Raw genomic sequence first — 24,848 nt, 5'->3', positions numbered from 1 at the left:
TTTAAATTGTTCCGAATAATTTATATACGAGCATATCTAAGTATATTATAATATCGTTTTAGCGTTATTTTTTATTATTGATTTTTATTTATTTTGTTTTACACAACATGTGGTGAGTGTAAGTAGATTGCAAATATAGCGTTTTCCCATTTTTAATTCTTAAAGGTTGCATTATCGCGTACAATTTTCTATTTTTTTGATTTTTTAAATTTATTTTTAGTAGCTCGTTTTTTTAAAGCATCTTTTCGCCAATGAACATTGGAAATGTAATAGTTCATTTCTGTTTGGCTATTTACACAGATTAATTATTAATTTTTGTTTTTACATTAACTACAGTTTTTTTATGCAATTTTCAAAAATAACAGTTATATGCTGGCGTTTGACAATTTAAGTACAATAATTATAGCAACTAAATGGGCAAAGAAACAGCATGCAAATTCACAACAGTTTTTATTTTATCTCTTATTAATTTACAATTTCACTTAATTTTTGGAGAGAGCATGCATTTCCACTGCAGAGCATTATATTTTAAGCTTAAGTTTTTATATAAATGTTTGCACTTAATGTGTTTTCTTTTAAAATCGCACTAATAATTTATTTTTTTAATTCTTTTGCCTACTGCAAACCAAAGTTTCATAATTCGTTGTAAACAATGAAAGAAATGTTGGGTAAACTAAAGTTTAAAAATTAATATGCACACTCTTGATAAGCCTGCATAAAGCATTCGGATAAAAAAATATAGTTTTGGCATTTTATATAGTTTGTTTTGATTAGCATTTTCATAACATTTAAAATGTATTTATGTTGCTATTGAGCTTTCATCATTTTCTCCACCGCCTAATCCGATTCTTTCGCCTAATAATATAGGCTTTTTGGGCGATTGGTGAAAAATAAGCGCTATATGCCTTTTAGGCGCGTGTATCAGTCATCGGTGTGATAGGAAACGTAGACAGCATCACCACCAATACTGATCAAACATTGTCCCTGAAAAATAGTAAAAGTAATAGTGACAATTATTAATGTACAAAACGGTTTTGATATGTGTGGCATTTACTTGATTTTTATGCTGGTTATCGACTAATATCAATTCACTCATATAGAATGACACCATAGCATTGCCACCGAGTGCTGATATGTGGGCACGAACCACCGCCAGCAACTTGAAAGACAATAATAAAGATTATATTGTATTATTATTATATAAAATAGATTTTATAATTTTTAGGTTATGTGATGCCACAATTGCATTACTGTATTGTAGAGTCTTTTATGAGTACAAGTTTAACGGAAAACTTGAAGATTTCAGTTATTTCTGTTATGAAGTGTATAGTGCATATTATAGTCTAATTTGAAACAAGCCATTAAGGAAAAACTATATTTCCATATTTGCTATAAAATGTAACAAATAAATAAAAACAAAAGTTTCATACAAGAACTTGATTTTGATCGTTCAGTTTGTATGACCTCGATATGCTAATAAGGTCCGATCTTAAAATTTTATTCGGAATATAGTAGCATTGAACATATCTTCTTAAATAAAAATGTTTTCCATACACGAACTTGATTTTGATCGTTCAGTTTGTATATCAGCTATATGCTATAGCGATTTCAGAGCGATATCTCAGAAACTGAGGGACTTGGACAGACAGTATATATATATATATATATATATCATTTATATATACATTTTATAGAGACTCCGACGTTTCCTTCTAGATGTTCGAAACTTCGTGGTCAAATAGTAAAATTGTCTAAATTTTTTACGATTTTAACAAAAAAAATTTTTTTTTTTTGTAGATTTACGCTTTCCTTGAGCTTTTATACAATTTATAACAATATCACCACGGTTTTACTTACCTCCGTTATAAACGAATGCACAAAACCGCTAATGCCGCCATTCTCTCGTATCGAAGTCGTTTCACGTATAAAAAAGAAGTTCAAATTACCGAGATATTTGTCAATGCGACCGCCTGGCACAAAACTAAGTGGTGTAATATCAACGCCATAGCGATCGCGTAATGGGAACTGATAAAAATAAACAGTGTATTACTGGTTAAACCAATTTTTTTTTTAATGTAAACACTCACGTAATTGTTGCGGTTAATAAGAGTGCCTTTCTTGCTATGCTGTCGTGATGGAGAAGTTTTCGCCAATTTAAAACTATTCAAACCGTAAGGCGGAAGATTTGAAGTCGGTGTTGGCGTCTCCACCATTTGATCTTCGTCTAGCGGGAAAATGTAATCCTCCTCCTGTAGCGTACGCTTATTGCCTGCACTCAAACCATTCGCATCGGGCGCATCGGTTACTGTGCCATTCGTAAAACTAGTTACGGCCGCTTTGCGACGATATTTAAATTTATTTGCATCATCCAAACCGAGTGCCATGCCAGTGACCAGCAGCTGTATCTGATCCTACGGATTTTCAAGGTTAATAAATAAATTATTCAGAAATTGAATGAAAAGCAAATACTTACACTCTCGGGCAGATCGAGTCGGAATCTCAGATCGCAAATGGCACAGGGTATCATTGTGCGCAGTTTAAAGTAAATGGTCTGTAAAATCCTGAAAATACAATTTCGATGTAATTTTTTATTGATCTGTATAAACAATTGGAATACTCACCGCTGAAAGTGTTTGGGGAATCCATTAATATTTTGGTTGACATCCAATTTGGCGCGCCATACTTGTGTGAACATCTGCAGATTTTTTACCGCCTCCATTTCCAGTATACCGGGCACACTTTGTGTGTTGACAACGTGGAAACCTTCTGGCGGATATGTTTCCATGAGCAAAGAAATAATTTCCAAATCTTCAATGTCGTCTACTTCCAGCACACAGGTATCCTTATTGCCACAATTCAAATCGATTTCGATTACTTCATCATCCGACTCATCGGTATCGGATTGTTTGTCGAGCGTTGCCACACCGCCGCCTATTACATCCGGATCAATACATTTGAGCTGATAAACTTCCTGATTGCGTTCGAATGTTTCCTGCAATTTCTTTTGCAATTCATTCAATTTCTGCTTGTCCGTCCACGAATTGCCAGCCACTATTTTCGGCACCTGTGGCACTGGCAAAGCACTCAGAAAAAGTGCTGTGCCCGTCGCTATGAGCGCAATCATTCGCTCACCAATGGCTACTTGTGCTCTCAAACCGAATATGGCATTCATACCCTTCGCCTTCAACTTATTGATTAGCACACGATGTAATTCGTATTCTAGAAATGGTAAACCATCCGATATCTCTTTAGCATTTAGCTCTGAACGTAAGTCTTTTTTAGCGCGTACCACTTGTGCTTGCATGAAACACCCACGCCCGGTGACATGCAGACGTTCCGGCACCTCGAGTGTCGCTAATAACACATCTGGCACGCGTCCTTTCCGACAAATGGCGCATTTCTTCATTTTCACATTGAACGGCACCGACGCCAAATTGTACGGTACATGACAGACGCTACACGCGGAACTTTTCACGACACCCATGCTGGCCGGTATCCCATTTTTCTTACCCACCGAACTGTATATTGTAGTACCAAGTGATGAGGATATCGTTGTATCTTTCGTATGCGATAAAATTGTTTCGTTTGCAATGCCGTTACGCATATCTTTGAGCGTTTCGCGTTCTTCGAGCGATGCTGACATTGTGCCACCTGTACTGCCTATGCCGAAACCAATGCCGACCGGCTTTACCGCTGCGTTGAGTATATCAGTTTGGGATACGGAGCGATTGTAGGCCATATTAATAACGGCCGCTGTGCCCGTTGCAGAGAGCACGCAAACATCGTCACTGGAAAAGTAGAAAACATTGTACGAACATAAGGAAAAATAATATTTTAAGTTAGAACAAGTTTATAATAGGTGCACTTAAACATCTACACTGTTGTTTATGGTTGGATCAAAATATAAATTATTTTCATTCAAAAGATATACAAAAATAATCAAATTCTGCTGTGGTGAAGTAAACGTTTTTTCTTGGAAGTATGATTTCGAAAGTCATTACTGTTAGGTTAGGAATTGAAAAATATAGAAATGTGATACCAACACTAATAAGTTAGGTTAGATTAGGTAAATAGGTTGATTTTTTCGTGAGACTATGAAAAATCTCATTTGAACAGCTAAAACGTCGCATATCGACAAAGCGCCTAGAGCCTGCCACAAATTTATTAAGGCGGCTAATATCAATTTCAACTGCTTTGAACTAATACGCTCCACTCAAAATATTATTTGCCGATTATATATACGATGAAAAGGGCACAATACTGATACAACTTTAGAATTTACACTTACGAAATGGTCGTCGCTTCGGAGTAACCCAGCACCACATTGCAACCCAGCGCACGCGCATGCGAACGTATTTCCATACGCAATTCGGTCCACCACGAGTCTCGCACCTCCGGCTCATCGGGATTGGGAACACGTTCCAATAATTTCACCGAACGCGCAGCTACAGTCGCACCCAGATGCAATATGAAACCGGGAGGATATTTTGTCATGGTTAGGAAGGGATATTCCAACAGGCCATCCATGCCATCGGTGTTGGTATTTTTAGCGCCTAACGGTTGATTGAGACGCATCAACGCTGTAGCGGCTACCAGACGTTCACTGGCCACACACAATGAGTTTCCTAAGCAAAAGGAAAGCAAAATTATTAATAGTTGTGTGTTAAATAATGCAAAAATTATAAAAATAGATTTATCAACTGGTACCAGAGATTTAAGGACCTTGTGTGGGCGTGTCTGTGTGTGTTTGTATGCGGTAACAATTGGGTACATTGAGAAATACAACAAATTAATTGAGATGTAAAGTACACCACCGACTTACATACATACATACATACAGATAGATGGATAAATATTACTGAAGTCTTGAGTTTTTTGATATCATGAAACAACGCTAAAAATATTTGGCTTGAAGAGATGCTTAATAATATTTAAACGTCGTTTCACTTCTGAGTAGGAAACAGTGTACGATTTGTTTTCTACAAAACATGTTAACTAATAAATAAACCTTGAACAACATCGGAATACATAAACCTGTCGTGAATCATTTACGAAATTATCCTTTTAACGAACAGCAACCATAAAAAATACACAGTGCCTAAAGTTTGTATGCGCTTTAATCAGGACAGATGTCCAAGGACAGATATATATTTTATAAAAACTACATAACGGAATATTGTCGGAAAGTGAACGGGTGTAATTTATTTGAATGTTATCAAATTTGAAACACGCCTCACTCGGTTCCGGTTAGACAATGCAGTCTTCGCAAAGCAAAAACAATAATGTCTCCTTAAGGCTTTCAAGGGCTCAAAAACCATTAAGCGAAAACAACTGTTACGCAAACTAAACATTTAGTATTTAACCCTTAAAGACACAACAAAAAATAATTTTTGAGGAAAAAAAAAATGATGCTGATACTGTTTGATGAGCATTAACTCGGCTCGGAGCCAAGCGAAGTAACCATTCGTGGGTGATTTGCCAAATTTCGTAGAGATCATATGAGAAGTGGATGAAAAGCGATCGTAAAATAAAATTGCTTTTGTAGCCACCGAATTCTGCAGAAACGTGCCAACGACTTTTGACTGTTCCCAGATCTCAAGAAAATTATCGCTGAAAAGATGTTTTGAATCGTAGTAGAAATACGAAAAGTTGGAAGATCGCAATAAGAAGGGTGGTGTATGTATGGCCTTCGTGCATAATTAGTGAGTTTGGCTAAAAGGTTTAAAGATGAGGAACTAGAAGCATTACTTGATGACGATGACTGCCAAACACAAGAAGATCTCGCGAAGTATTTCGGAGTTACTCACACAACGAAACGTTTAAAAACAGCCGGATACACTTTAAAGCACGAAAATTGGTTGTCATCTGAATTAAAGCATTGAAAGACGATTTTTCATGTAAAAATGCTGCTTGTTTTTTTTTACTAGTTTTTGCATAGGATTGTGAGTGTGAAAAATGGTTTCATTACGTCAACTCTTAACGCACAAAATTGTATGTAAAACCTGACCAACTACCAGCCAAATTAACGGCAAAGCCGAATATCCATGACGCCAAGGCAATGCTTTGTATTTGTTGGGATCAGAAGGGCGTGCTATATTATAAACATTTAAAATCGGGTGAAACTTTTAATGGGGAATGCTACCGACAACAACTCATCAAAATGACCGATTAAAAACTATTTAGACAACAGCGTCTGTTAAGTTTTGCCTCCCCCGACTTATGACCCAGACCTTGTCTCCTCTAACTACCATTTGTTCAAGTGAATGCAGAAAGCCCTCACTGGAATACGGCTCACATCGGAAAAGGATATTAAATATTGGCTATTATGGCTCTCTGCTGGCGCAGTTCGTTTGGAATTGAATTCAAAAAATGGTCAGAAAAATGGGCAGTACTTTGAATAATACATACATACATTTTTCTTAAATAAACGTTAAAATTTTTAAGAAAAAAAACCGCACGAATACAGTTATAGAACCAATATATTATATAATAAAACAATACGAAGTTTTCACCCCATCTAGGGATGTGAATAACATTGTGATAGTTCTATTTCTAGTTAGTAGTCTAGGTGAACTTAGTATTCAAATTATAACGCCAACCAATGTAGAGCCGTGTGCCGAATAACAGAAATTCCTCTGAATACCGAAAAAGTAGATATCCTCTGACAATCGTCCACTAATTATGCTACGTTTTAAAGAACTCTGATATTCTAAGCAAAATTATAAAGCAGACTTGTTGTGAAAATGAATTCATTCTGATTCCTAAAAGTTTACTCTTATCGAAATTCTGAAGGTAATATGTAGGTATGTAAATGTTTTTCGAATTCCATGAGCCAAAAAATATATTTAATAATAATTATTAATTTTTAATATACAAGTAAGTATACAAATATGTATGTATTTTTATGTAAAAGACATTGTATGGATAGTTATATTGATGTTAACTGAATGTATTTAAAACAAAAATATGCGCATGCTCTGAGGAGATATATGTAACTATGTATGCATATAAAATAATCAACATGCCACATTCATACCAAATACAATATTAAACATATACCCCTTATTAGCAACGACAAGTTAATAACATTTGCACATTGTCCCAATTTCTATTAGGATAATCTAAGCTTAAAAATTTTCATAAATATTCTAACCACTTATGAGTATCGAAATTAATTTGATAATTAATTTTTGATTATTGTTTTGTTTTTAGTTTTAAAGTTGAATAGTTCTATAAATTTCCGCTATTTTGTTGTCAACAGCGCCAATGAAATGGTATTGAATAATCGTCTTTTGATAATCGATATGTTACAATAAACAATAACAAATGTGAAAAATTAAATATTTCAAGAATTTTTTGAATTAATTGAAATTTAATATGAAAGGGAATATCATGACATGAGGCACAACGAAAATCTGAATTCATTAAAGCGCTCCTCGAATAACGAAGATTTGGTTTTATTTCCAGCGGTAAAACGCTTGTTTTGCAAATATATTACATGTTACCTATTAAATCGGTATTAATTGGGGGTATTGGCCCTGCTTTAATGTACTTATCGTAAGTTTTAGCGATTTAAAAGCTCGAATCCAGCATTTCATTGAACTTGCTAGGAGGATTTAGTTAGCATTAAAAAAAAACCTGCCCACACCAACAATCAGCTGGCTGATTTACATTTTAGAGAAAATAAGACTACGAATATCGAAAATTAGAGAATCAAGCATTTATTTAAAGTGAAGTTACCTTTTAATAATAAGATTGATTCAAGGCCTAATACGGTTTTTTGGATGGAAACTGTATGCAATCCTTGTTTCTAGATTCAGTTTGAGTGTATATAAAATATAATACATCGAGCAACATTAAAAAGAACAGCGAATATGAAAAATGTAAACATCTACTTTTTTATCGATACAATGTTTCATAAATCGATATTTATTAAAGTAAAGCCCAAGCCATAAAAGAACGAGAAGGTAAAATAATAACATAAAAATATTATTGTGAAGTTATACAATAATAATTAATTTACAAAAATATTGGATGAAATACCGCCAGACCAAATTTCACCCGGACTGGCCTATTTAAACAGCGCACCCAAACCGAATCGATACAATTTTTTTCGTATATTGGTATAACCTTTTTCTATGTTCGTGTGAAGTTCGATATTTTTTCCGTTTTCGAAACTGAACATAAAAAATATGACAGTAACCTAGGAAAAAAATGTTTACCAATTCGGTATGCGCCCGCAGTGCGATGACCTGTCCAGTCAAATTTGATCTTGAGTGTATCAATCAAAATTTTTATTATACCTAAAACACGTCTTTACTCATATGTTATCGAAGGACGAGCTGTGTCGAGCTTCACTGTAATTTAAGTGAATCGGCTACGCACTTCGTCGCTCTACTATGCACTTAGGCTTAGACAAGAATTACGAATATTTTGTATTGATATTTCAGTACAGCAAAAATTACACACTACATCAATATTAATTACGGGTAAAATAGAGAGAGCGCAAAGACAAAGAGACAAAAATTAAAGAGGCACAAGACCATTTTTTTTTCTACTTACTTTTGCGATGTAAAACTGTATTTATTTTGACAATAGTTTTTTTTTTGTTTTTGTTTTTTTTTTTTTGTGCGGATAGCATGAGAAGAGAACAAATTGCGGGTGTTATTTCAGTAAGAATACGAGTATATTCATTTAAACCACTGATAATATGATCAGTTACCAGTGGTTATTCAAGAAAATATAGGACGCTTTATCATAATAATACATTTTGGAAGTTATTGATATGTCACAGAAATATGTATTATTTAAATATCGGCTTGGTGCATTAGCCTTGCGGTGGTCGGGAACAAAAATTTAGTTCATTCGGCCAATATCCATAAAAATTGGCAAATTGAATAATTTAAATTAAGTAAGAAATTAAATTTCAGTTCATAATGCTGTCATAATTTTAAGTTTATTTTATTTTTTATAACTTATTTTATGTTTAACATCTCAATATTTATTTCTTTATGTCAGTATTTTTGTATGTTTTTATATTCATAATTCAACTTATGGTACGCTGGCAGCACTCTATAAAAGTTCTTCAGTCATACCAATGCATTTAAAAATAACGTTTCTTTTTTGTTTTGATTTTTTCAATATTCAGACTTAACGAAAATATATGGAAATATAATATTTACATTAAAATCAAGCAGACGAAAAGACGAAAGGGTCGCAGAGCTCTACTCCGCTGAAATATTCTGGTTCGCCGAGAAAGCCGGGAAAACGGTCTTTCTAATAAGCACTTATCGGACCACACTCGTACAGGTTTAGTTAGAAGTAAAAAAACGGCTCTTTCAAGGAAGAAGGAATATTTAGAGATACTATGCGGATTCGCGCGTGGTTACGACGACAGGGATGTCTTTTGACGTACAGTGGACAATACCAACAATGCTATAGAAATAATGCTACAAAAAAAAATTAATTGAAACCAGGGTTTTATGTAAATACATTTAATTAAGCTTTCTTTAAGACCTTTACGCAAAAGTAGACACGATTAGATGACTCTAAGAGATAAAAATTGTGCAAAAAAATATATGGGATATGACACATTAGTGGCAGGTGAGAGGAAAAAATGTGTGAACACGTTTCTCCGATCTCAAACATGATATTTTGGAGAAAAGAACGGGAAAAGAAAGAAAATATTTTATATAATTTACTTCGATTAAACTAGCTGTACACTGAATATATTTTAAAAACTTTATTATATCGATCGTTTCGCCTATAATATACATATATATATCGTATATAAAGATAGCATACATTCAGGCATACTACACTCGTTTTCACCACACACTACAAAGCACTAATCGTTGTAATCAATTAAGATATAAATAGTAACAAAAAAAATCAGTCTTACCTTTTGGCGTTATGCTCAAGTCGGAGTCGGATGAGCGGCGACACATTTCCGTAGGCATCGTATCCTTCGACGGCGCTGGTATTGAGTTTGTTGCGCCACCATCTGTGGTCGAAGCCGTTGATGAAATACTCGTGTTAAGTGCAGTGCCCGCAGTTGTTGTTGTATTGCTTGCGCCTGTCGCGCCTACTGAATTCAGTGCCAACTTCGACGGACTTGCGGTGAGTTTGGCACGTCCACCGTTGCTGCTGGGCCCCGGTACAAGTGATGCTGACGACGGCGCACTGGCTATTGTATTGGCGCTGGGCATGGCGGCAGCTGCTGCCACTATAGCGGCCTGTGCTGGTGATGCGAAACGTTTCAAACTGGGACTGTCTGTGATGCCCGACGACGCTGCGGCTGCTGCTGCCACAAAGGCATTGCTGGAAGCTACTGCTGCGGCGTTCACTTCATTCAATGACCTATGATGTGGCGATTGATGTTCGCGCGTACGATGTTGACGATTTTTGGTGCAAAGTAGCGGTGTACATGGCGATGAGGTAGGCACGGGCGCGTTTACGAACAATTGCGTTGACGATAGCGAGCGCGATGATGATAGCGTGGGCGATGACGGCAATGGTAATGGCAATGGCAATGGCGGTGGTGCAAGCAAGTGTGAATTTACAATATTATTACTATTATGATTAGTAGACTTTTTAATTGCATTTGAATAATATGGATTGGGAACACTAGGAGTACTAGGAGAACGCTGTGGACTACTAATACTACTATTGGATGTATTGCCTACTACGTACTTTCTGCTATTTACAGGGGAATTAGCAATAACATCCATAACGTCTAGCGGCGCTGCAGCGCTAACGGTAGCTATGCTAAGTGTACTGTTGCCTAAAATCGGTGTGGGTATTTCGGTGCTTTCAGAGGCGCTGTCATCCACCACAGTCGAGGCATCATCTTCTATAAAAGGTATCTTCAAATCTGTCTCCGAAGGTGAGGGGGTGGAGGGACAAATTTTAAATACAGGACATTTGGCATTACTAGCGAATGTTTTAACGGTGACTGGCAGATAAGCCGAGCTGGAATCTGAATCCGAAACGTAACCATAACCATAGGCATTAGTAGCGTACATATCATCTTTTGTGGTGGTTAAGTCAAGCTCTGGCGCATTAGCATTGTTATATGTTGTTGTTGGCGAATTGGCGTCGCTGCGTCTAAGATTGATAAGCGAACGTGAATGGGAAATGTGTGTGGTTGGTGGTGGTGCGCACATATCGCCTTCCCAATTTAGACAAATCTCCGGTTGTGAGGAATAATATGCTTTACTCGCCTCTGATGGCGGTTGTAGGAGCAAAGTATTTTTTTCCTGAGATGGCGCTGCAGCGCGACGTTGTTGTTGTGGCGATGGCGTTGGTGATTTTTCCACTTTCTTTGGCTTTGAATGTATAAAATCCTGGAAAAGAAGCAGCAAGGCAGGTAAGCAGTTGGCTTTAAATGGACGTACTTAAATGAGATTCCGGTATATCCGTTAGACTACACGAAGGCCGTGAATATTTCGAGATATATTTCCCGAAAACTTTTAGTAATCAAATTATAAATTTTATATCAATATTTTTTAATAAATAAATTTACAGTCAGAATTTTGACAGGTCAATTAATTTAAATTTTTTACTATAACGCCTAATGGTAGACAATGAAATTTTGCTATTTCATAATTTTTGGCGCATTAGTAGAAAAAAAGTATAGCAAGTAAATTTTACTTGGCTTGGCCAATCTTTTGCAAATTTTCTTTTTTAACATATCCAACCACCGAGCTATCTAAAGTTAAAAGCATTTAAAGAACGATTTGGCTACTTAAAACTTTTGGGGAAATATAGTTTCACTCGCTTCACGCCCATAACTGCACCTGCACATGTTGCGACAATGTCTTCAGGTCGCGCAGCAATGAGCGCCGTGGTGTCAAATCGGTTAAACTGTCATCGAAACCCTCCAAATCGCTCGGCTGTATCCACTTGGCATCAACTCTTTCGGTATCCTTGCATATCTTCAAATATTTCTGCATTTTGATACGTTCCTCCGCCTCGCCGCGCGCCAATTCACGCGCCAACTCTGCCTCCGAACCAGAACTGTCTGAATTGCTTAGCGAAAACGTATTCGGCGAGCCTGAACGAATCGTGACTGTATCGTGTACGTCCAGCTGTAGCTGATGCGGCTCGTGTTGCGAGAATTCACCAAATGGATGATAGCCACCAATAGCGGCCAACACATCCACACAGCTGCTACTATCGCTACGATCACAGCTACCACTCGCCAGCGATGGTGTTTTATAATCGTAATTTTTATGACAATAGTTTAATTGTGTTTGTTTGCCATGTGCGCGTTGCAGCTCAAGCATTGCTGCTAACTGCTCTTCATCGTAATCGTTATCATCGTGACCATCACTGCAAATGTTAGGGGAGGAGCGTGTACTATCCGAATACTCCGATATCGACGCGATAGCCGGTGAGCCTGTCTTGTTCGCTGCATTATATTCGGCACTCACCGAGCGCAAAATGGCATGTGGATTGGCAGCTGCGCTACCACCTGTACTACCGCTGCCACTACTACGCTTCACCGTCGATTGACGTTGCAAGAACGCTGGCTTGGCTGTGACACCGCCAACAGCAACGCCAAACATTTTATGTTTAGCCTTGAAACTGGGACGCCGGCGCAGATCATACGCAGTGCCAGTAGAACTGCGACTCGATGAACCTGAGGCAATGGCGTCATCTTTTATCAGACCGCCGCTGGCGCAGAGGCTGCTTAACGAACGTGAAGTGCTACTCGGCGACTTGGACTCGACGCTCTCACCGAATTTACGCATGAATGCATTATACTTTTCGTTGAGTATATTTCGTGAGGAGTGTGTGAATCGTTTCATATGATGGCGTAACTTTTTCGCCGGCTTTTCACCGCGCTCATCCTCTTGTCGCATTAGATCGTGCATAATTTCATTATCTTCCATTGCGCCCGTATTGGCGTGCTGCAGATCGAAGAGTGTCGATGAGCGTGATTTGCGTATTTGCAGTTCACAAGGTGGCGGTTGTTCGGCCAGATTGATGTGCGAACCTGTTAGAAATTCTATGTACTTCATCGTACGCCTGAAGCCAGCAACAACAACATTGGCATTTCAAATGCAAATGAATAGCAGTATCAAGTTCAATTCAAGGGGTAAGTAGAGGGGGCGTAATTTTTGTTATTGAGCATAACATAATGAATAACGGTAACGAGAAAATAACACAGTACGAGCAGGTTAAATGATTATATGTACATATGATGTACGCAAGCACATAAGCCCATAGGTTATGCGAACGTAGTGGCGAGTATACGAGCCATTCGGGATTTACAATACAGTACAACAAATAAATTTTTATTGTGTTTAATTTGATTTATATATTGATGAAAGTGGTTCGAGTTTAATATGGACAGTTCATAAATAGAATTATAATATTTGAATTTATTTACATACATACATCGTTAAAGATTTTGTATTAGCAGCGCACAAAATGATTGGGGTGAGAAGAAGTTTTTGTTTTGGTTTTTTGGTGGTTTTAAAGGAAAGGGAAGAGATATTTATAAATTTAATATTATGATTGTGTTTGAAGAAATATTAATAAATATATATGTAGTATAATATTTGACACAAATTCACAAAATTTAGGCTGATAACTAGCATAAATAGAAGATATTTCATGCTGAAATAACTTGATGAAAGTTGGGAATAAATTGAGAACTGGATGAAGATTTGTTTTGATATGTCGAAATAAGAGTTTAAAAATAAATTTAAATTAAAAATAAATTCTTATAATTATTTAGCACATAGTTTCACATTTCGTTTCATTTTAAAGTTTTTTTTTTTTGCATGTCTACTTTATTATATCTTGAGCAGGGTATAGAAGAAGAAACGTCGGAAATCCTACATGGTATATGTATGTTTATACAAAAGATCAGCGTGTAGAGCTGAGTCCATTCAGACATGTCTGTTCGTCCGTCTGTCTATATATACGCGACTTTATTAGCCCCTTAGTTTTTGATATGTCGATCTGATAATCAAAATAAAGTCCTTGTATGGAAGACTTTTTTTTTTTGACAAGATAGCTTTACGAAATTTGGCATTTTCTAAAGCAACGGTACAATGTTTGCAGAAATTTTTCAGATCGAACTACTATAGCATATAGCTCCCATAAAAACGATCAGAATCCAGTCCTTGTTAGTATCGTTTGTATTTGTGAAGGGATTTTAACTTCGGTGCAGCCTAAGTTAACGCTTTTTCTAATTTTTAATTAAATTTTTCTTTAAATTAAAATGGGTTAACATCAAACCTATATCCTTAATATGAAAAAAATTCTTCCTAACGTTCTTCAAGACGTTCAGCACTATGATAATATCAACAATAACCCTTATTAAAATTTTGAGTTTGGTCACCGTTAAATCTCTAGTTATGTTAAAAAGTTGACATTATGCAATAAATTTTAATTATCTTTTAACAACATTAAACACAGAGGGAATGTAATTAATTTAAAAAAAAACTTAATACACTACAAATCGAAAAACATATAAACATTTTAGTTAATTATGTTACTTATACGACGCGGCGGAATCTATTTTGACCAAGCTAGCGCCAAAGCATAACTTGTTATACATACTTATGTACGCTAATAGATATGGCACATACATACATATCAAATCATCACACTTTTCTTTACTCCATATTGCCGTTATTTTTTACAATCAATTTTAATGAGACACATCTGTATATGCATGCCTTATTTAAGCATGTGTGTAAATATGTGTTGCCAATGTTCATGCAATTATGGCAAAAATACCTGCATAAACACCAGAATGTATTTGTATGCGTCTGTGTGCGTACACATTTGTTTGCTCATAAACTTATATCATCAACAGTGATGACAGCCGCAATTTTTTAAACACGCTTTATGCTGCTACAAACGGGGCATACACACACACATAAACACATAAACATGCATATACACACCTAGTGAACATACATAGGTATGTGGAAACATATGTATGTATATATAAAAAGGAAATACTCACTCTTCAATTAGCGCATTATCAGCTGTGCCTGCCGCTGGTTGGCTGCTGCTTGTATCTTTGATCAAGGTCACTGCAGTGCCAATTCCACGCGCCACCACACCTACATCGCCCTCCAAGTCGAAACATTGCGTATAGCCAATAACGGCATTTGCACCCATATTAATAGCCTTTAGACCCATTTTTCGTTGCACCTTTGTGAGAGAAAAAATATATATGTAGACAAATATATAACAAAAACTGATATAGTATTTAAAAATGCAGCGCTATTTTGTATTACCCATACCTGTCCCGATAATTTCAGAAACACCACTTGTCTTGCCTCATTGGAAGCGCGCGGCGTACGTATTTTATCTATCCATTGATATTCAGGATCATCGTTAACTACCAGTTCCTCGACAAAACCATGTATCATCTGTGCGCGATAACCATAAGGTATACATTGTGCTGTAAATTCAAAAATTCTTTAGTATCAAAAAAACCATTCGGTAGCATGTAACTCACAGTGAAAGAACGGTATACCGCATGAACTCTGTCGAAATTTGTTTAAATCCGAAAATAAATCTACTTTGACTATCACATTAACTTCGCCGCGTATGCCATGCATGGTATCGAAAACTGGTATCCAACCAGATAGTACAGTACCCTTTCCGTGGGTTGTTGGTCCAGACATTTCCAAGCATAACGAATTTAAACTTATATTCACTTTTCCTATGGCATCGTTTGCTGAGTATGTGTCATAATCCATCAAACGTATCTGCAACGGTTCGTCTTGTAATTCTGCATCGTCCACTTCGAAGCGAAACCTATTTCAAAGATTTAATTAGTACAAGAAAAACCGTTAACTTCGGTTTCTATACAAAACTTGATAAGTTAATTTGTAAGGCAACTATATGCTATACTGGTCCGATCTGAACAATTTGTTCGAAGAAGATTTGTTCCCTTTGAAAAAAATCCGTGCAAATTTTGTGGAGATATTTTGTCTAATAAAAAAATATTGCCAGACAAGACCCTGCTTTAAATCATTCAGTTTGTATGGCAGCTACATATGTATATACTCTATGTTTGCAAAATTTCCAATCGAGGTCTACAAAACTGAGGGACTAGTTCGATTATATATATGTTTTATAGGGTCTATAAATTTGCTTTAAGTTATTACGAGTCCATACTAAGATATGAAGATTGTGGAATTTTAATTATTTAAGAAATACAAAACAATAACATTACTGGCATTATATCTCTGCGCTTATACTACCTTATCTTGTCAAATTATCAAATTTGATCAGATTGCTACATACTTTAAATTTGGTGCGTGAACAAAGAAGCATATTCATATAACCCGCAGGTCTACTGTCGTTACTTCCACTTACCAATCAGTATTCCACTGTGGATTTAAACTTTTACGGCAGACATCCGTTTTATGTGTAACATTGCCCAATTTTATTTCCACATATGCATCGGTGGTGTCACTACTTCTATCCATTACGGGCAAATTGCGCCCAGCTTTAATTTTTACACCGACTTTGCCTGGCATTTTAACAGCTGCTGACTATCACTGCTGGTGCTCCCCCGCCTCCTGACCGATTTAAATTTATTTTACACACACATGCAGACACAAATGGCTCTGAATTTTGGCGAACGATATAACACACGTTGCTAGCAGTAATCAATGCAATTCCTTTCTTTGCAGCAATGTGTGCCGACTACAACGATCGCCTTTATGAAAGTAAGAAAACCCTCGGTTTCCTGGAATGAAGTATGTTCAAATTTTCAAAAGTTATTAGCACTAATTTAAATTAAAAGAAAACTGCACCTCCTTTCAACACGGAAATTTATTGTGAGGAAAATCTATGCATACTGTTCTCAAAATATTTAATAAAAGCTGTCAAAAGTGGGATCAGTAAAGGGAGCCATGTAGGAAATTACTTAACATACGCGTAATTTCCAAATATTTTATAAAATTTATATTATGTTGGTATATATATATATTCAATACAATAATGCTATTAAATAAAAACGCAAATTATCATCATGTCGTTATAAATTAAAATTTTACATATATTTTAATAAAATGAGCAAAATATATAAAAAAATTCTTATAAGCAAACATAAATTTGTATTTCTCGTTCTTGCATTATAAACCTATAAAATATTTATATTATTTTTAAATAAAAAATAAAATAGACATGAAATTTTAACGTTTATGTGTGAATAATCTAGTCGTGACAACTTTAACTGAGAGGTGGACTAAATACATCCCTGTTAACTAAAAATCGATATCAAATGCGACGCCATATTTTTTCACAAAGTTCTTGAATGGTGTAATTTTTTCTGCCAGTAAATCTAGTAATTTTGTGGAATAAAGTGTTGAAAATAATATGAAATTATAATAAAATTCAATATAAGTGTATATCTTAGCATAATAAGTGAAAAGTGTGCAACCAATTAATTTAATAACATAATTGCATAAGAAATTTGTCATTCTGAACAACTGCCGGGTTGAATGTATCTATAAAAGTATACACAAAAGAAAAGAATTGTGTTAAAAGGAACCGTTGAAAGGTTTTATTGATAAAAAATTTGAAGTAATATAAAAATGGAAGCACCCCCAGCAGGTATGGTCGCGCCCTCAGGTCCACCAGCACCACGTGGTGGTGGTTATCGCGGCAGAGGTGGACCAATGCGTGGAAGCTTTGAACGCGGTCGCGGTAGAGGCATGGGTAGGGGCCATTATATGGGTCGGGGTGGTGGTATGATGGGAGGTGGTGGTCCCCCACCTCAAGGTATGGGTCCGGGGGGACGTGGTATGCGTGCGCCAAGAGGTTCAGGTTATCAGGGACGTGGAAGTTATATGCCACGCGGAGGTGGACCACCAATGCGCGGTGGACGCCCACCCATATATGCTCAACGTAAGTAAAGCAGTATATATTAGATTTTTGTTTATATCAATGAAATCATTCACAATACACACACAATAGCAAAGCAACATACGGGTGCTGAAAACAATAAAACAGTTTCACCTGTACCAACAGCAAGCTCAGTCACTCCAGCCCCAGCAGCTGATGGCACAGTCCCAGAATTGGCAGAAACGAACAATGGTAGCGCTACAGCACCTGAAGTCATTGCTGCAGCACCGGTGGCAGTTAGTTCTAATGGTAGTGTAAGTAGTTTGCCATCTCGAGGACCACCTCGTGGACGTGGTTCCTTCTCTCGGGGACGTGGCGGATATAATTCCCACCTAAATGGTGGTATGCATGGCATGGGTCTTGGTGGAGAACATGTTCAAATGCCAATGAGACGCGGAGGTCCACCACGTGGTCGCGGTGGCTATGGTCAATCAATTTCGCGAGCTCCTATGCACTCACAACCGCATAGCGCTAATACACAAATTGCACCAGTACCATCATTGAAACGTGGTGCACCAGGTGGTCCACCGGGACCAAAACGTGGTCGTTACGAGGGTGGTCCTTATTCACAACGACCAATGGTGCCAAAATATCACCAGCCAATGCAACATGCAGCTCCAATGGCTCCACCATCTAGTTATGGTGCTCCACCTAGTCACCATCAACAACAACAAAGGTATACATTATTGCTACTGTATAAATGATACTTATTAATATTGCTTATATGCATATATAGCCATCATAGTTATGCGACACATGATCAATCCCAAGCAGTCGATCCGTATGCTCAATCGTATGCTGCGCCAGCAACACAATCATCTTATAATGGTTATGGACAAAGTGGGTATGCTACACATGCACAAGCAGCACCACAGGCCAGTAGTGCTTACTCCACACAGGGTACCGAATACGATCAAAGCCAATACCAAACCTATAGGTAAGAATTAATTTTACGTTTAGAATATTGTGTAAACATATTTTGGCTTATTTCCGCAGTTCTAGTAGCTATGGCACACAACAAGATACGCGTTACCAGACGTACGGTCAAGATTATACCCAGCAGTATGGTGCGCCAGCTGTTGATTACAATACAGCACCTCAAGCAGACTATTCGCAGCATGGACAGCAAGCTTATGACGAGCGCGCTTACGCTGGATATGGTAAGTTCCACTTCCATATGTTTCAATTAAATAAAGTTCACTGCCACACAAATTTACAACTGAAGTTACGTATAAATAGTGCAAAATCTTATTTAGTTTGAACACAGTCATAATTTGTGAAGATTTCTAATTCTATTCACAATTTTTTCCAATTCGTCTAAAACAGATTCACAGTATCAGCAAGGTTATTCAAATGCAGCTGGCTATTATTAAAACAAAAATTCGAAACTATTTGACGATGGAACACAATTCAACGCTGTGCGTAAAAAACTTCCAAATTATACATATTTGCAGGAAGGAATCGGTAACTGTTGCAATTGTTGTGTGAATAGAATGTGAAAGTGAAAACATGTAAGAGTTTATGCCAAATATGATGAGCATATAAATTAACTTCATTATTTAACGTTTAGATGTAAGTAAAATTGAAACAATTAAAAATCTATATGTATATGGATGATTATACTATAGTGCGTTGAAAGAAACTGCTGATGAAACATACAAGAATTAAAAGTTCTTATTAAAGTGAAAAGCCACTATATACATATATGTGCATTAAGATATCATATGCAATATTCAGCAACATAATGTATAATCCATTTGATCTACTAGATGTTTAGTGTTAAGAAAGAAAAGTAATCAAATTTTTATTTTTTTTTTTCATAAATTATCAACATAATAAAAGCGAATTTTGTCCCGTAACTCCTCCCTCCATTAGCGTCCCAATCAATCAACCAATCCTCTCACAACTCGGTTAAAAAAAAGCAAAAAGTAAACGGACAAAAGAAGTAACTTGCTATGCAAATAACCAGATAATTCTGATGAATTATTTTAGCTTATATTTAAGGCTAACTTTTGACCATTAATTTTCGATATACATATATTTTAAAATTTTGACTAGAATACAATTTATTGAATGACTATGCAATAAATAACACATGAATTGCACCTAAACTCATTATTTTTAATTAGCAGGAACGAATATTATATTATTATTATTGTTTTTGTAATACAGTGCAGGCAAACTAAGGAAGAAGCAAATTTATTTTATCTATTTTAAGCGACTTTCGGCGAAAGCGTGACCGAATGTATGAAACTAATAGATTAGTTGATAATTGTAGTGACCCCCAAATTGCTATAGGTATTTAGTTTTAAGCTGAAATTCATATTTTCGTGGCCGACAAATTTATGTTTTATTTTTGTTTAATGACTAAACAATATACCTACATACATTTTGTATAAAAACTTAAAAATATTAAATTAATTTTCCACACATAAAAAAAGAATTGATAACACACTGTTAAACAAAATATGCATATGTGTAACACTAAAAACTTATATACTATATGAAAAAAAATATAAAGCAAGCACACTTCAAAACATTAACGCATTGTAGAACATTTTAGCAATTATTTTACATGAAATTGGATATGGTGTATGTTTAGAAATGCTGCAAGTTAGAACTTCAAATATTAACTACGAAAAAACACAAAAAGTATATGCTTAAACTCAATAAAAAGCTAGTAGTACCCAAATTGTTGTAACTCATTAATTTTACTTCAAATTACAGACATTAAAAAAAAATAAAATAAAAAATACTACAATAACGATAATAACTGCGCAAAGAACAGCGCAATCCCTACATTAAGCAATCAATATATGCAAATATATATGTGAATGCAGCGGCAACGATTCGCTTTGGCATAAGCAAAAAGAGTGAAAGTGAGTTTCACAGACTTTTATGTTTTATATTTATGCCAGTTTTGTTTTTTTTAATTTTATATTACAGTTAAAGTAATGCAAACTTTTAGATTAAGTAATTGAAATGCTTTAAGCGCAACAAATCTGTGATACAATTACACAAAATAGGTTAATTTTTAAATAGAAAATCAACGTAACGCTCAAAAAGGTGGCCAAACGCAATTACATTAGATATTCCGCTTAATTTGTTGTATGCATAACAGCATACTGAATTTATTAAAATTTTTCGCATCGCATTTAGACCAGGGTTGCAAATAATGCATTAAAAAAATAATTGAATTAACATTTGAGATAAAATTCGTTTTTGTTATCACGAAAATATAAATTAAAAATTATTTTTAAATTTCAAATGCCAAATATCGGAAGTATGGGATTAAAAATATTTTAATCGCAAAATACTGGGTTGAAAAAAATTTAATCCCAAGCATATAATGAAGATTTAAAACAAAAATTGTTTTAAAATTTACATATTTCGTGTTTGCGTACTTCATGTTCTACCATTTTAAAATAAAACTCGCACAGAGCCACCATTTTCTATACTCCAGAGCCCTAATCGGCCAACTTATACATTCAAACGATTGATATATTATCAATTTTTTATTCTGATTTTGATATTAAAAGTAAAATTTTCAAGTTTTACTATTAAATTGAAAAATAAAATTTGCAATTTTTAATCTTAAACATTTTGGATTAAAACTTAAATTTTCAATTTTAAAAAATGTTTAATAATAGTTGAAAATCTAATTTTTAATCCCAACATCTTGGAAAATTTTCAATTTTTATTTCCGTATTTTGAGATTAAAAATTAAAACTCGTATTTTTTAATCCAATTTTTGAAGTAAAAAATGCGCAGCCCTGATTTAGACTAAGCAAAAGTTGAAATTTGTGTAAAAGTACAATCCTTGAAACAACAAAAAAAAAAATTTTAAACAAGTGAAGCAAAAAATCATATACCACTGTTATACAGCAGATAGACTTCTGTCTTAACCATTAAATTGCTGAAAGAAAAACTGTTTTACAGTAGAATTTAAGCCACCAACAAGTCTAAATATTTGCCCATATGAACATATTTATTTTTTATAATATGTTTACTTTAATTTTATTTATTATCTTGGGGGTGATAAAAATCTAAAATAAATAACTTAATAATCACACGTTGCCGTAACAAGATATGGCAGACGAACATGATAAAAAATGGAGACTAAAGAAACATACATTTTTTCAAATTGGAAGTTTTCAAAAGTAATGCATCACCACCTACAAAAATATTTCGAAAGCAGTGCTCTAAAGTTTTTAAATTAAAATTAAAAAAAGAGTAAGAAGAACATTAAAGTATATGAATTCAGAATTAAACACCTTAATCGAATTTGTGAAAATATGTATTATATAAATACTCGAAACAGACAGAAACATAGTGAGTTTCAACGTTAATATGTATCATAAAAAACATGTTTCAGTGCAAACAAAGTTTGGCAAATATTAATTGATGCTGAAATTTTATAGTAACTAAATATGCGATTAGAGCCTGATCTCAACTCAACTGAAAACATTTGTTGAAAATATTAAATATCAGAATCCATTTGAACACAGTGAAAAAGTATACCCCGAGAGAGAAAGCTTTACCAATATTGATTAAATCAGTGACATTGTGTTAAAGTAGCGTAAGTCGGCTTTATTTAATGGTGGAAGCTAAATTTATTCAAAGCTGCGACTCGAAGTTGTTTAAATAATTGTTTAGAATCAAAAGCTACGAATAATGCTAAAATATATGGTATTTCTTAAAAATGCTAAATTTTTACTAGAGATCAAAAAAAAAATTACCTTAGTCTAAGTCGACTGGAACTATTTGTTGTAACATATTGTCACAAAAATATTCGTGTAAAAATGGTTAAATTGCAAAATATTAATTGAATTAGACATTTTTTCATTTGTCGAAATCAAAAATGGCCAAAAAATTTTTACTATAGCATTTAAAATATGCAGCGAAGAACTAATTTAATTCAAAATCCGAAATTTATTAATGAAATGTTTTTCAGAAATAAGTAATTGAATTTTTGAAAATATCATAACACTATGAAACCTAAAAAAAATTACCTTAAAATGATCCATATATACAGTATACCAAACGTATTTATTTTTTAACTGTTATTAATTCACGCAACTTTTACTCGTTCTGCAACGAGTTATAGTATGTATATTATTTTTTAAATGAAAATTATGGAAGCTCAACGAGCGAAAACGTAATTCGAAAACTGGTCAACTAAATAATTTAAGTTTAACAGATACATATATTAAAGAAATCTGCTCACATGAACTAATAGAATGTGAAGAATGGTAAGTGCAAGTAACAAACTGTGATATTAATGTGATTAATTGAAGTGCGCAATGCTCAAAGTCACTGCTCCCTACATACATATATACATATAAGAAAAATAACTTCTTAGTTTAGTTCTCTGCTTTACAGGCTGAAAAGGCGTTATAAGTGATATAAAAAAGTTTTGCCATAAACGAAACAAAACAAAAAAATTAAAAACAAAAAATAAAAGATTTGCTCAACCCGGATGCAAGAAAGAATTCAAAAATGGATAAACCAAGGAATGGTAAATTTTAAAATTCCTTTGAATTACATACATATGTACAAGTTTTGTTGAAATTCTTTAATTTTTGTTAAAATTATACCAACATATAAGTTTACAACTGTTTCTGTTTGTATCTCATTGATTTATTATTACAAATTTATGATTTTTTATAAAAAAAAAAAAAAAAACAAACCAAGACATTAGATAAGTGCAATAAATAAACAGTATAAATGAAATGAAAAATTAAGAAACAAAAATATGAGAAATAATAACAGCGTGCTATTATTGATAAAATATTCATAATAAAACAAAAAAGCCAACATAAAGTAATGGTTGTCTGAATATAAAATCTGAACAGGCATTTCGGCAACACGCTTATTATTACAAGCAAATTTTTAACTAAGAAGATATAAGAAACGAAAAAATCAACTAATTTCGGCTGCAAAATACAGAGAATGCCTGAAATATGTTCTCTGCGAAAAATGTTTTGGCAAATAAGCTCTTAAAAAGAAAATAACAAGTATATAGTGAAAGACAGATTTTAATATTGCAATATGAAAACACCAAATTTTATCAAATGAAAAAGTACAAAAAAATAAATTAATTAAGCACAAAGCTTGTATTTAAACTAATAAAGCAAAAATACTTAAAAGATAAAAATCACATTCCAATAAAACGTTTAAAAACCGAACAAATGCTGTAATTGCCAAGAAATGCTTCATTAGAAAGAGTTTTTAGCAAATAAAAAATATAGTACAAATATTCTTAAAGCGTCTGCTCAAAAAACCCGATGGCATAAAAGCAAAGTTGTGCAAAAATTATTATATGGATAGTTAAAAAAAAAAAAACTTGAATCAAAATGCAGATCATTTTGAAAATTTTATTCGATTGAATACCATCGCTTTTTTCGATAAAAAAATTAGTTAACTAAAATTCTGACCAAAAATTTCATACCAAAATATGTACTTTTGTGAAAGTTTATTTGAAATGATCGAAAGCAACAGAACTCCAGTAATACATACAAGCCATTATGAAGACTGATTTATATACACATTTATATTAAATAATGATAAATTCAAATAAAAAAAATTGAATATTCTAAAGATTTTGGACACAAACTTAAAAGTACTGATTGAAACGAATATTTTATTGCTTTATTTTTTCTAACGAAAATAATTATATTTTGTTTGTTTACATTTTTTTTTTGTTCTTATGAGCCGATTTGTTTAATTTTATCCCTTTTTTACTACTTTTCGTTTATGTGTAGAAAATAAATGAATAACATCTGTACTGCAGCTGACTCAATAAACATATTTTTAAACAATTTCGTGGTTTTAATAAAGCTTATATGAATTGAATTAATATCTATATACATATTTCAAAAGCGAGCGAACATCTTGCCAGCAACTGCTAACGTATTAAGGTAAGCATTTGTACATGTACACATGTTCATAACAGA

General features: G+C 34.3%; 2 protein-coding genes across 6 annotated transcripts; one reads left to right on the top strand and one right to left on the bottom strand.

Moving 5' to 3' along the window:
• Window positions 1-433: 433 nt before the first annotated feature.
• On the bottom strand, window positions 434-16,873 carry LOC106618347 (C2 domain-containing protein 5). Of its 4 annotated transcripts, XM_070108395.1 has the most exons (15): window positions 16,800-16,873; window positions 16,357-16,732; window positions 15,491-15,792; window positions 15,273-15,433; window positions 14,990-15,180; window positions 11,799-13,032; window positions 10,693-11,345; window positions 9,902-10,359; window positions 4,289-4,625; window positions 2,622-3,788; window positions 2,474-2,561; window positions 2,088-2,411; window positions 1,858-2,025; window positions 1,055-1,159; window positions 434-984 (listed from the first exon to the last, which is right to left on the bottom strand). In XM_070108395.1, the coding sequence occupies exons 2-15, from the start codon at window positions 16,518-16,520 to the stop codon at window positions 922-924; spliced, it is 5,415 nt and encodes a 1,804-aa protein (XP_069964496.1). In that variant the 5' UTR covers window positions 16,521-16,732; window positions 16,800-16,873; the 3' UTR covers window positions 434-921. The 4 variants fall into 4 exon arrangements, with proteins under 4 accessions (XP_069964496.1, XP_036228991.2, XP_069964497.1 ...); XM_036373098.2 differs by having other exon boundaries at window positions 9,902-11,345; XM_070108396.1 differs by lacking the exon at window positions 1,055-1,159.
• Window positions 16,874-17,278: 405 nt separating this feature from the next.
• Window positions 17,279-20,584, top strand: LOC106618352 (collagen alpha-1(I) chain). 2 transcript variants are annotated; one of them, XM_014236071.3, is made up of 5 exons: window positions 17,279-17,895; window positions 18,019-18,568; window positions 18,629-18,829; window positions 18,889-19,052; window positions 19,219-20,584. In XM_014236071.3, exons 1-5 carry the CDS (start codon window positions 17,583-17,585, stop codon window positions 19,263-19,265), a joined length of 1,275 nt encoding a protein of 424 aa, XP_014091546.1. In that variant the 5' UTR covers window positions 17,279-17,582; the 3' UTR covers window positions 19,266-20,584. The 2 variants fall into 2 exon arrangements, with proteins under 2 accessions (XP_014091546.1, XP_014091545.1); XM_014236070.3 differs by having other exon boundaries at window positions 17,280-17,895; window positions 17,965-18,568.
• Window positions 20,585-24,848: the final 4,264 nt, after the last annotated feature.

This window comes from Bactrocera oleae, chromosome 2, assembly GCF_042242935.1.
Source record: "Bactrocera oleae isolate idBacOlea1 chromosome 2, idBacOlea1, whole genome shotgun sequence".
NCBI lineage: Eukaryota > Metazoa > Arthropoda > Insecta > Diptera > Tephritidae > Bactrocera > Bactrocera oleae.
The sequence above is the reverse complement of the archived record's forward strand: the minus strand, read 5'-3'. Positions and strand labels throughout refer to the sequence as shown.